The sequence below is a fragment of the Chroicocephalus ridibundus genome, chromosome 6, assembly GCF_963924245.1.
Source record: "Chroicocephalus ridibundus chromosome 6, bChrRid1.1, whole genome shotgun sequence".
NCBI lineage: Eukaryota > Metazoa > Chordata > Aves > Charadriiformes > Laridae > Chroicocephalus > Chroicocephalus ridibundus.
In genome coordinates this window covers 74,201,313-74,214,479 of record NC_086289.1, presented here as the reverse complement: position 1 = coordinate 74,214,479, position 13,167 = coordinate 74,201,313, and the positions used below count along the sequence as shown (strand labels likewise).

The window sequence follows — 13,167 nt, the reverse complement described above, 5'->3', positions numbered from 1 at the left end:
TCTTTCTTAGTTCCTCTTCCACAAATTATCTGACACAAGGCATCATGAAAGAAAAAAGCCTCGCCGTTTCCTGTATTTTTCATTTAAAACTTTAAATACTAGAAATCATATGATGAAGACTAATATTACCAAATTGCCTCACATATATTAGGTCACAAAGCCCATTCTACATTGATGTTCTGGAGAAAAGGACTAATTGTTGGCAACTGATATAAGGCATTTTCTTTGATTAACAAGAGCTTAACTGCCGCACAGTGTCTTTCAAGTTATCGGAATCAACACAAACATTGTTTATTTTTATTCATTTCGGTCAGTGGAACAGCAGGATGTATATTACATAGCTCAGTCACAATTTGTTGGTATGCATTTAAGACCACTGTTTAATTGTCTGTTTAATTGTCAGGTGTAGATTTCATAGAATTGTCAATAAGATTTTTGTCAGGTGTTTCATAATGATACCAAGGTCCATCTCCCCTGTGTCTCATCAGTCTGCGTGCCTCCAATTCCATCAGCCTAAAAAAAGAGCAACGGACACACTCAACATGAAGTTTATTAGTTTTGATCGTACATATATCAATGTTTAACATCAGGGCATTACTGACAACAGCAATAAGTTTAGCATCTATGGTTTAAAAATACTACTGAAACAGGCAATACCAAAATATGAAGGGTTCAACTAAAACATGAGCTATTACATCCTTCTATTTCAATTTTTTTCAGCAAGTCATCTCACTAAAGGGTAATAAAAATACTTGCAGGAGTTCTGTCACAGGTTCTTGCTTAGTAAGGGGCTAGACTTGATACAGCTTTCAACTAAAAATAAACAGGAGCAAAAAAATCGAAAGTAAATATGATGGTAGAAAGAACTATGCTGTCTTGGTCCCAATAGCAACAGTTAGTGGAACACAGACTGTCTTCTACCGCCACAGTTTCCTCTGTGTAGAATAAATCAGTACAACACTGTGGTTGCTGCCCACAAAATTTTCAACAGCAACAAGGAACATGACCGGTCCTGTCAACTGCCGTTCAGCTACTCAATTAAGCTACGAGCATTAGCAGAGGCAGAAAGAGCTGTCTGTTTCCTGCCTTGCGAAGAGAGAGCTAAAGATACCTTTATAGATATGAACTGTTTTGAAGAGACACTGTTGATTTACAAGACTGCCTTTGGATCCTTGCAGTTCTGCTAATCTTAATACTGAGAAGGCAGGGCAGGTACCACAACCAGCCAGTGCAGCGAGGACTCGGGGTCAAGTGATGCAGGAATAAGCATGTTATGTCAGCATCCAACTCAGTATGTTAACCAAAATAAAAGAGTCAACTACAGCACGTATTAGTGTTTTAAAACACTCAATTACGTAACATACCTCATCTCAGTTTTCTTCGCTTCAACATCAAGCAAAGCCATTTCTTTCTCATAGTTCTTTTCAGGGGGGTCAAGGAAGTAACGAGCTATCCAGCGACTTATAGGGTGCTGGAAAATGTAAAAGCAAAGATTATTCATACAATTTCCACACAGAAATGTCATCATAACTGAATCGTGTTGCATGTTCCCAGTCCTGAAAATATGTCATCAACACTATGGATGCTGCCATTCAAATGATAATAGTAAAGTTAAAAACACGCTCAACTATTTGTAAGATCCGAACCCTAAAAAGCTGTATTTCTTTTACCATTTTTAATGCCAAGATAAACCCGTAAACAACTATTCTATAGGAAAATCAAAAGTTAATGGAAGACATGTGATGTATTTTCTTTCTGTTGAAGTAAAGTTCCTTAAACTGCCACTCTAATCACAGAAATGGACTCCAAAGCTCTTACAGTAATCAGTAACATTTTAAAGTTTTGCTTCCACATAGAAGTAATTTTTACTAGAAGCAAGAGTCTAAATGAGTTGAAACAATCATAATAGTATTGCTGAATTCAGTTAATTCCTATCAAAACCAAAAAAGTGCTTGCAGCAATAAGCCAGGAACTAATTTTAGGAAAATAAAATGAAATTAAAAAAGTGTAACCTTGAGTTTCTGACTATAAAAATCTTCAATTCTAGATATAAAAGCATGCGTGATGTTGGACTTCAAAACAATGCTAGCAAACAAAAGAAAGTATTGTCACTTTAAACTCCAGTATCTTCAGATGTTGTAGTTCCAGAGCAAGAAACAAAAGACAAAACAAGGACTGCATGCTAAGAATAAAGAGAACAGAAGACTGTTCTTACTGTTTAGGAATATTATAAAAGAATTCTTGGCATATAGCTTCAGCAGTTCACTTGCATAAGGTTACAGATCATTCCCATCTACTTGTGTCAATGAACAGATTTCCTACAGCAACATGTACGTTCCATAAAGCTGAAAAAAAGCAAGTTTCCCAAAATCATAATTGCACAATTCAAGTTCTACTACACTGATACCCAATGTGGTCATCCTCATCATCGTACCCCCCAGAGCACCATCAAGAGGAAGGCTATCCATAACATGCCACCCTCTCCCATGTTACACTCACTTTGTAGTACTCCCAGTAGTCTGGAATATAACCTTCGGGAATCTCTGCAAGTTCAGCTTCACCTGACAAGGAAAGGAAGGGAGGGACATTTAAAAAAAACCACTAATACTTGAATTAAGTACCTTAGATTTGTTCTGCCTTTCACATTAGGAAAAGATCATTAAAAGATCATTATTTCACATAGAGAGTACTTAATCCCTCAATCTGAGCCCAATTCAGAAAAATTGGACTTGTAATTTTTCCAGACATTTCCCTCGATGCTGCCCGTATCTAGCTCATAGACTTTAAACCACACAACAGAAGGGTGAAATTAGCAGCTATACAGAACAAATACCTAAGTCCACAGAAATGCCCTTTAAAGTATATAAGCTGAAAGTATGGATTTTTTTTCCTAATTTCTCTATTAAATTCATTCTGTATTATTACAGCAGTAGATTTAAAGCACGTATTGCCAAGCAGAATTTTGGCTTTTTTGAGAGATAAAAAGCTACAGCTGCAGTGTATGCAGCCTTCTTAAAGACACAAAACAAGGTCATACAAACTCCTCATTTGAATACAGGAGAACTGTTCACTAAACCTCACAGGTGTTTCAAAGACTGTCAAAAGATGGAATTTTTCTGTTTTTAAAAATGTGGAAAGCCTTTTTTAAAAAAAGCAACAACTACAGAAAAATAAAAATACAGGGAACATCTTCTATGTACTTATACAATATTATCACAACTGTTAGGCCTATGTCATGGTCTTCCACAGAGCAAGCCCTAAAAGATCTCTCTTTTCTATCCAGCATACTTAGCTTCCATTTAGTAATTTGGGCTGCGTACTTAGCTTAGCCATGACAGAACACTCACCAATGAAGATGTTGACGTATGTTATGAATAGTGCCACTGGTATTCCCGTCAGAAATACATAGAATCTCTGTCCAGGGGATAAAAAGAAAAAAGAAACGGTATGGGAAACTCAGCGTGACAAAATTTAGATGAAGTCAGTCTGAAAATGACGAACAGCCAATTATTCTCAGGTTTGCATTCATAGGATAGGGGTTTGGATGTAAAGACATACTGCTGCTTAAAATGAGTTAATTAACAAAGCAGAATACAGAAACAGCGATGCTGTGTCAGTCCATAAGCCTATTTAGAGCTTTCCATGAGCTTTCAATCTCCGGAGAGGTCAGTCTCTGCAGAGGCAGACAGTAATGCCATCACTGAACGCTGGCTCAGCACCTTGCGATGACCGGCTCCAGCATTTAACTGGAATGAGGCACTAACACCGCTGCAATATAATCCAGCATAAATACAACTGCTGCTGGCTTTGGTGACTGCAGAAGACAGATAAAGGAAGCCTGATCGCACGAAGGGAATTGTATCAGGCTGGCTGTTACCCATCATAATCAGCCTTATCCGAAACCTGGCTTTTTAGGGGTCGAACGCAGGTCAGGCTTCCCAAGTCTAATCTCTGGTATTAGCGGTTTAAATAACTGAAGGCAAAAACCCTGCAGAGGAGTAACCTAATACATTTTTAAAAAGAGGGTGGAGTGGAAAGCATTTGTAGGTTACACATATATGAACACAGATACATGATTTAAGAATGCTACCGCAACGTTAATTTAAGCACCCATCACAATCTTCACCATTTCGCTGATCTTGGATCTTTTTACTTCACCTGGCCCTGATTTTACAACACGTGACAAAAAAAATTCTTTAGGAGAGGGCTGGAAATTCTTATTTATGTGAATATTTATGTGAATAGAATCTAAAACAACCATGTTTTAGATGCTGTCACATAAACAATAGAGAAAATTATATTTCAGATGCTCTTACACCATTTGCAAGGGATGTGTTATACTGAATGTAATAAATTTGTTTTTAACTCACCAACAAATTCAGAAATCGAGTATCATAAAAACTCGTGGCCTTGATAATAAACATTCTCTTCCCGTGGCCGCTGCTATGTCGTACAGGAGCTGAAAATTGAACCAAAGTATTATGGTTTTTTTCTCCCTTTGGTGATTGTGCCAGGATAAGGTCAGCAACACACGTGAAAAAAACCAAACAAACCAGCATACGGCAGCGGCTGAGGAGTGGCGAGCTGGTTTTCCAGAGGATATCAATGTTCCTAAAAGCCTGCCTGATTTACTATTCTCCTAGAACAAACCTATTTTTCTTCTACACATAGACGTATATCTATTTCTACCTGTAAGTCCCCACAAATAAATGACAGAATGTCATTATACAGGGCCAAGCAAATTCACAAATTAGTATGTTAGGAAGCCTGGCCGCCCGCCAATTCCCATCCACCATCTACCCAAGAACTGCAACTTCTCAGAGAAATGGGAGATACGCGCTGCACCCCCCGAGGCGAGCGTCCCTCAGCCGGGCCCCCCCTCTCCTCAGCCGGGTCCCTCTCCTCAGCCGGGCCCGCTCCTCCGCTCCCCAAGGTCACCTCGCCCCGGGCACACCCGCTCTCCCCTCATTCCCGCCGCCGCCGAGGCCCTACCGACGGTGCCGGGGAGGCGGGCGGCCCCGGCGAGCCAGGGGAGGCGAAAGCCGCCCGCCGCGCCGCTCGCCGCCCGCCGCGCTCCCCAGGCAGCCGCTGCCCGCAGCAGCAGGCTCATGGCCGCCATCGCTGGAACTGGCAGGGGGGCGGAGCCGGCGGCGCCGCTCTCCGCGGCGGGGTGAAGCTAGGCGGCCGCCATCTTGGAAAAGGGCAGACCCTCAGCGCTCCTTCCGGCGCCGGGCATTGTGGGAGGCGCGGCGATGGCGGCCGCCGTGGCGATGGCCACCCTGTGCCGGCGCCTCACGGGCGCCCTGCGGCTGGGCTCGGCGGCTGCCGGCCTCCGCGGGTGGGCAGCGGCGCGGGGAGGCCGGGGCGCGGGATGCGGCGAGTTGCGGCCCGTCGCGGGGTCCCGGGGGGAGGAGAGCCGCCCGTAGCGGCCTTGCCCCCGCCGTGGCCGGCTGTCGGGGCCTCGGTCGCGGGGTGGTTTATGCTCCGAGGCACCGCGTAAACGCGGTGTGAGGCGTCTGCTGCGCATCGCCAGTCTGCGGTCGTTGTGCTTCAGCGTGAGGGTTCTTCCTGCTTATACCGTGTATTTTCTGCTTTTGCTATTTATAAGTCAGTGTAGGAGGATGTATTCTTCTCCAGTGTAGCTCAATCTTATTCTTTTTTTTTAATTTTCAAACTTTTTTATCCCTGATTATAGGCAAATGATAGAGGGTAAAGGAGAAAACACTTAAATGACATTTTTATGAAGAGGTGAAATCGCATCTTTAGCCCCTAGACAGTGGTATTCACCTGTCTGTAGGACCTTTTTGTGCCTTTATGAATGAAAGAAATACTCTCATTTAGCCGAATATTTTTTCTTTGATATCTAATTCCCCATTAATTTTTATGCAGATTGACGCAGAACCTCTTCCACAAGAACCTTACAAAAGCTGAGCCGCTCCACCAGCTGAAGTTTCTGCACACTACTCTGTCTCGGAAAGGTCTGGAGGAGTTTTTTGATGATCCGAGAAACTGGGGAGAAAAAACAGTAAAGTCTGGTGAGTTATATTTAGCATTTCTGATAGTGATTTTTGAGCTGAAATCTGATGTACTCTTTTCCATTATAGAAAGTATTCATAGCTACATAAAACCTTTTTTTATATGTACATACATGTGCTTGTGCTTTTTATGCCTGTCAGTTTTATTTTTTCTGTGTGTTCTGTGTTTATGAAAGTAAATAGCTATTATGCAGCAAAATATTTTGCTATAAATCTTCTGCTTTGCTCTTAAATGAGAGTGTATCACAAATGTCATTTGATGAAATATACAGTACCATGGAAGAAAAATGTTCCGATGTAAAGATTCATCTTACAGCTTTCGCTGTGTTTAGCCTTTTACAAACAAATAAACAGTAGGCATCATTGCCTTTTTAATGTATTTGTATATTTAAAGCAAAGCTGAATATCTACAAGGATAGTTTTCCAAGCGGCAGTATTTTTTAGAAAAGTGATCCTTGGTCTGTTGAGTCAGCCGAGCCTGCTGCTAGAGGCACTGGTTTTTTTTTTCAGAATAAGCAAACTTTGTTCTGTTAAATTGATTATTTTTTGCTGGTTTTATTACAGGGGATGCATGGAATATAAAGCAGCTAAGGGGCAAGAGTAGTGAAGACTTGCACAAACTTTGGTAAGTAAGTTTTAGTGAACTCTTTTCTTTCAAAGCAGCTCTGCATGCTTAATTAAAATGTGGCTAGTGAACTGAATAGCCAGGAAACTTAGTGTGCCATGCAGTTCTGCACACTTTAGCCCGCTTTGGGCTTGGAGCAGCCCGAGTTGTGGTACTGCTCAGAATACGAAAGCTGTACTCAGGGGGTTGTGTGATAGTTGTGTCCAGTAGAAAGGGCTCACGTTTGGTAGGAGGAGGCTGAGTTTGAGCCCTTTGGGGGTGTTCAAACTCCAGGACAGACTGGCTTGTAAGGGACCTCTAAATTAGAGGTCTCTACATGAGATCAGATTGCTCAAGTGTGCATCCATCCTGATTTTGAAAGTCTTTGAGGATGGAGATTGCATCACTACTCTGGGCAACCTGTGCCAGGGCTAAATGAGTACTTCAGTATTACTGTGAATAGTTTTGTCCTTGCTGTATCTTGTCCTTTTGCTGTGCACCTGTAAGAAGAGCCTGGCTCTGTCAGGTAGCAGAAGACTACCTGGTGTTAACCTCTTCCCTCCTTAGCCTTCGTTATTCCAGGTTAAGTACATCTGTCTCCCTCAGCCTCTCCTTGTGCGTCTTGTACGCCAGCCCTCCCCTGCCCACCTCTGCTGGGCTTTCTCCAGTATTTTTCAGTATTTTTTTGCTTTTTTATGTGAAGCCAGTGGGTATAGGATATGGGACTATAGGTTGGACAATGGTGCTCTATCCAGCAGGGGAGTGAGTGAATAATTGCCAATGCATCTAGAACTTATTTTTGAAGTACTGTGCTTTCTGATCTAGGTATGTCCTACTGAAGGAAAAAAACATGCTTTTAACTTTAGAGCAAGAATCAAAACGACAACACAGGCCTATGCCAAGTCCAGAACGATTAGAAAAGGTAACTTTTTCATACTAGCTAAAAACATAACTCTTAAGTAAAATTGCTGAGTGAAAGCTGAAGCGTTTGTAAACTTGTTAAAGACCATTTTTAAAATTATTTCCCTGATATTAGTGTAAGCACAAACACTGTGCTCAAGCAATATAGTGGGAAAGGCCTCTCCACCTGCTATATGTTAAGAAATATTTTGCTATCTTCATGCTGTGAAACGGCACTAGAGGATCTCTAGAAACTTCCTGATAAACCTTCTCAAACTTTTTTTGTTTTCTCTCTTAACTGTTGCCAGCTTCTTGCCTGACACTGTCTTCTCCAAACTTGTGTCCTTTGGGTCTTTGCTGTCCTCACTTTTGTCATCCCCTACTTCTTTTGCATTATTGTGATTCTACCGCTAATTTATTAAATTCTTTCCTCGGTATCATTGAAAACTTCATTTACTTATACATCAACTGCCCTCTCTACACTTATGTCTCACAGGTGGAAATCTACATCTTCACGTCCAGTTAAATAATCCAGCTATTTGACAGGAGAGATTCTTGGATAATTTGGGAAAAGTCTGACCTTTACATTTTCCCCCTGAATTTCTTTGTATCATTAATCATTTAACTGCTATTTGCCATCACATGCATCTGCAGCTGCATTATGATCTCTGTATTTTGTGTCAGACATGAATTTATTTGGTCTACTCCTGTCGTTTCATCACTGTACTGAACAGTATTTTCTGCTTGGTCCCACCTACACATCCATATTCAGCAACTACAAATCACGGAAGAACTTGTTTTGGGAGGGAACTGAAGCAGGTGGTCCCAACACTTCAAAAAGTCAAATCTTACTAATCGCCTGTTTGGTTTTGGCTGAAGCAAAAGAAAAGTAAAATGAAGCACCAGTTAAATACTATGATCGCACAGAGGCAAAATGCAGCAATCTGCTTATTAAAATTAGCTCTAGCAGCTTCTCAAAGTGTTTAATGTGTTGCCATACATAGTGTGTGTTACAGTAATATTATGAGACAAACCTGACTAAAAACCTTCAACACTAATGTCATACTTTGGTCAAGGCAGCTTCCTGATCGATCAACGGGCATCGCTGAGGCTGTGACCAGGCTCCAAAGTGAACACTAGAACAACAAACAGCCATTACAAACCATCTGACAGAAATACATACAGTGTATCTTCTGTTTCCTTCCCGCCCCTGCTCCGAGCTTTCTGTCCTTCTGGCATCAGCATTAGATGCAGCTCATTTGAGATCTCTTAGATTGTCAGTGTTGTTTTTTTGGCTCATCCTAAAACTATTTCCTATTTCCAGGTACAAAAATCTATGAAAAATATAGACTTGGTTGTCAGAGAAAGAGAAATTGCTTTAAGGCTTTTACAAACCGGCCATGAAAAACCAGTACCTGGCGAGTGGAGACATGACTTCTTAGGACGCACCTACTGGTATGAAAAAGAGAGTGTTTGTTTCATACATGTGAATTTTTCTTGTGGTGTCCCTCTTTACCAAAAAATCCTTATCCAATCAAGAAAGGATGCATATTCTGTATAGAAAGAAACACATTTTCTGGTCAGCGTTCAGGTTCTTCTTGAGTTTTGGATGGCTTAGTTTTTTTTAACGTGGTTATAACTGTTGCTAAATAATCCAGTGGCAAACTTGACCAGTAATTATAACAAAACTAGTTCCATGTAACTAATATGATTTCTGTACTAGGACATGTCTGTTACTATAGCTATTCTGTAACGCATGAATGGACCAGGGAGTACTGTTCAAGTTGAACCATCTGGACTTCCCTAGTTATAATGCAAAACATATTGGGGGACAACTACCCAAAGTATTGGTTGCAGCCAGATAAACATCTGCTGGAATTCCCTGCTACTCTTTGCAGATATTGAACTTAGAAGCATCTACCTTTAGAATTATTTATTGTCCAGATACTTTCAATAATCTGTAGTTTCAGGTGACGATGCTGAAGGCTCTGGCAGGACCTGCTATTTCATTAACCAGTATTTTACCCTCATCATACTGGCATTTGAAGCACTAATTACAGTATTCAGCTCTGCAATAACAGTGTAGACAACACAAGGTCACACACTATTATAATGGTGAATATTCAGTTGTTATCCACTTATTTACCCATTAAATATAGATCAGCAGAGTACCAAATGCACTAACCAGTAGACTTACGTCTCTAGGGTAAGGCTTCTGTACACCTCTTTTTGCATGGAAACGTTGTTCCCAAAGAAGGGTTTGCTCGTACATTTGGAAGTCCAGTCCCCACTTTAAGCAGGAGGAAAGGGGCAGGTGACGCAAAATGGTCTGTAAGCACAGGCAGAAACTGCCACACGCACAGTAGTAGGTCTGACACAGTCTGGATGCACTGGAGTCTGTAGGTAAGTCTGCACAAACCATCTGTGCAGCCCATATGCAAGAGAAACCCCAAGCAGAAATAATAAAGTCTATATTTAGAGGGAAAGACTTATGTTCAGGCAGATTTGCACTTGACATGACACTCCAACACTGGCATTTAAAAGAAAATTGCAGTAGAAATAAAACTTTACACACAGCTTGTTGACATCAGCTTTTGAACATTTTGTTACGAAGGAGTAACTTTAAAATATAAATGCAAAGAATCTTTATCTATACTGGGCCCTCTCTCCAAACATCTACCGTTTTTAACGCAAGACCACTTTCTACGGAAAGACGCCGAGTGATGTACGAGGTGGAGTTACAAACTAAGCCAGCAACAGAGCCAGAAGTAAATACCCACATACAAATTCTGTGATCTACCCGTCAGACCGCTTTATTACCCTACTGTAACCAAATGTAACTGGTAGAATCTACGAATGAAGACAAAAAAGCGTACGTTCTATAATCACTTTTATCTATCTTTAACAGGTACTCGTACAAGGAATGGCCAATACCATGGTACTTGAACAAAAAATACAAAAAGAGGAAATTCTATTACTTACCTCATGTGAATCACTTCATCAGGTAAAAAGACTTTTTTGACATTGCAAGTTACTTTCTGATCTGTTCTTCAGTCCTCCTTACTCCACTTTGCAAGGTAAAAATAGTAGCAATCTTGTTTTTACAGCTAGTAGACTGAAAACAAAGCTTTTTAAAGTTACAGCTTGCTCTGTTTCTTCTTTTGCTCTTCCCATCTTAGTTATTAAAAGATTTGGTTATCTCTGAAGTTGTACTGTAAATGTAACTTTACATGCAGACTACCCGAGATCCTCCCAGAGGTTGAATTTTTGTAGAATTCAAAAGCAAAAAAAAAAGTTTGCTTTGCAGGCACTTTTGCATATTGCAAGCAAATTAATACTGAAGTTGTTAATCACTGGGAGCCTCTATTTGACTAGGGGGTGAACTCATTAAGGTTGTTACAAGCTATCTGGAAATTAACCGCACTGACTTTATTTCAGGCTCAGACTTGAAAAGTCTTTATGTAGAAGGGCAAGGCGGAAAAACCTAGAGAAGACGAGGCAGAAGGTCTTGGAAAGGAAGTTCCCTCACCTTGCTGTGAAGTCTCAGAGTCAGTAACACGCTGGAAGAGTGCTGAAGCAATTGCTCGAGTATCTTTGTGACTGGAACATGAAACAAGTCCCGAAACCAGCGAACAACTTGACTGAGCATTCCTGAGAGTCTCCATCTTTTTTCTTTTTTAAAACCACATTTGACCTAAATTAAACTTGTGATCTGGAATTACAAAGCAGCTTTGGTGCATAACTCAAATTAATCCTAACAATTGTTTCTAAAAACATTTGAGAATTGACATATTAATCAGCTATTGTAAGAGACATACATCATTAATATGAAAAGCAGCAGCTGACTGCCAGATGAAAGTATAAAGTGTAGGGATAATATTTACCTGCTGTGGTTTACAGGTGTGCATTAAAACCAGATAGGATGATGAGAGCCTCAGAAGTTCACGTACTAGCCGTTGTTTCCCTGATCATCTGCGTTACTGGTACATCACCTAAGTTACCTGTGCTTTCTGCATAAAAACATGGGAAAATACGCTCTTCAGTCTGCTAAAAGGAACTGGTTTATTAGAAAGGATGAAATATTTAGCATGTGAACTTTTAACAATGCCGTCTTTATACCTACATTCCTAGGTATAAATTCAACTTTTGTGCAGTGCTTTTTTACAGTGTGCAAAATGTTTGAAGGAAGACTGGTAATAGTTTTCTATGAAACTGAAGTAGAAGGGTACTGCTACTGCTCTCACTTGATGGTAAACACCTACTTCATGACAGCTTTTAACCTTCAGATGAGGTTGTGTAGAAACTTAGAATAAAGTCACAAATACTGTTTTTTCAGGAAGTAAACGTGCTACAATATAATCTGGTAAAACACTGGAAGCTCCAAGGGAACCAAAACTGTAGGAGATAGGCATGTCTTATCTCCATCATCTTGACCTTCAGTTACTCCTCTGCATCACGCAAAATACCCACTTCTTACACAGAAACTCTTTACAGTGGTGAGAAAACCCCAGAAAGCGTTTTGCTCTCCATATGGTGCTAGAACATTCACAGATACTACCAGCGTACTGCAATTCTTTTAAGATACACAGAAGATAAGAGTTGATTAGACATAATGAAACACAAGCACATGTCACAGAAGGAAAGCTTAAAATTCATAGTCTCAACCAAAAGAAAACCAAAAAAAGCCTACTTTATATCTTCACTTACAGCAACAAGCTGCCCAGTCAATCTTAGTACTTCACTGATGCCACAGTAATTTTATAAAGCATTATTCACTGCGGCGTGCTAAGATACAAGTTCAGTTGATATTCCACACTCTACCTGGATGCAAACTAGACTAAGTCTTTTTCTTCCAGGGTGACAACAGTAGCTGGTGACTTACGTCAAGTTTGCCTCATTTTGTGACAGAAATGTTGTTTGTCAATAGCTTTGAAAATCTAGAGCAAGCAACTTTGTCACAAGAGCAAACTAATGGTTACCATGATAGGACAAAGGCAGGCTGTTTTGATATATTACTTTATTGTTTGGAGGTAATGTCAAACCCTTTTCAACTAGAGGCCTCATCATTATTTACCCACAAGGTCTTTTAGGAAGGAAAAAAGTGTAGCAGTACTGTTTATATTTTATTATTTTTTTTTTAAATCAGTTAAATGCTATTTGGTTTTCCACAGTTTTTAAGATAAGGAGCAAAACTTCATTGTGTCCCAATACAGAACATCACACAGCTGGAAACCGAAGTAAGCTGAACAGCAACACAGAGCTGCATCTTGACAGCCGGTTCCTGCTGAAAAAAAAAAATCTTCCTACTTCCTCTGACCCTGAGTGCACACTCCCCCCGCGAGACGCAGGCACTTACTGACCCTGCTGCGAGTCAGCCGAGGGAGCCGATCAGCAATAAACAAGTAGTGGCCACCCCTCTGAGCTACAGCTCCCTGGAAAATGCCAAGCCACATCCTGAGCTCTTCTATGACTACGCTCCTTGTCCTGGAGAGATGTTTCTTGGCGTTAATTTCCCTGTCTCGAACAAGTTTTGCTTCTCACCTACATCACAAAGGCATTAAATACATTCTTAGAAATCAAGTGGAAAGCACTGATTAGTTTACTGAAATGAAATTGCTCCAGAATAGA

General features: G+C 40.6%; 2 protein-coding genes across 3 annotated transcripts; one reads left to right on the top strand and one right to left on the bottom strand.

The window, feature by feature from the left end:
• Positions 1-259: 259 nt before the first annotated feature.
• Positions 260-5,152, bottom strand: NDUFB5 (NADH:ubiquinone oxidoreductase subunit B5). The gene is made up of 6 exons (XM_063337691.1): positions 4,993-5,152; positions 4,371-4,459; positions 3,348-3,414; positions 2,500-2,561; positions 1,365-1,471; positions 260-513 (listed from the first exon to the last, which is right to left on the bottom strand). Exons 1-6 carry the CDS (start codon positions 5,117-5,119, stop codon positions 393-395), a joined length of 573 nt encoding a protein of 190 aa, XP_063193761.1. The 5' UTR covers positions 5,120-5,152; the 3' UTR covers positions 260-392.
• A 42-nt stretch (positions 5,153-5,194) lies between these two features.
• MRPL47 (mitochondrial ribosomal protein L47) lies at positions 5,195-11,264 on the top strand. 2 transcript variants are annotated; one of them, XM_063337689.1, is made up of 7 exons: positions 5,195-5,338; positions 5,890-6,035; positions 6,600-6,660; positions 7,465-7,561; positions 8,864-8,994; positions 10,448-10,543; positions 10,978-11,264. In XM_063337689.1, the coding sequence occupies exons 1-7, from the start codon at positions 5,253-5,255 to the stop codon at positions 11,093-11,095; spliced, it is 735 nt and encodes a 244-aa protein (XP_063193759.1). In that variant the 5' UTR covers positions 5,195-5,252; the 3' UTR covers positions 11,096-11,264. The 2 variants fall into 2 exon arrangements, with proteins under 2 accessions (XP_063193759.1, XP_063193760.1); XM_063337690.1 differs by lacking the exon at positions 5,195-5,338 and adding an exon at positions 5,359-5,555.
• Positions 11,265-13,167: the final 1,903 nt, after the last annotated feature.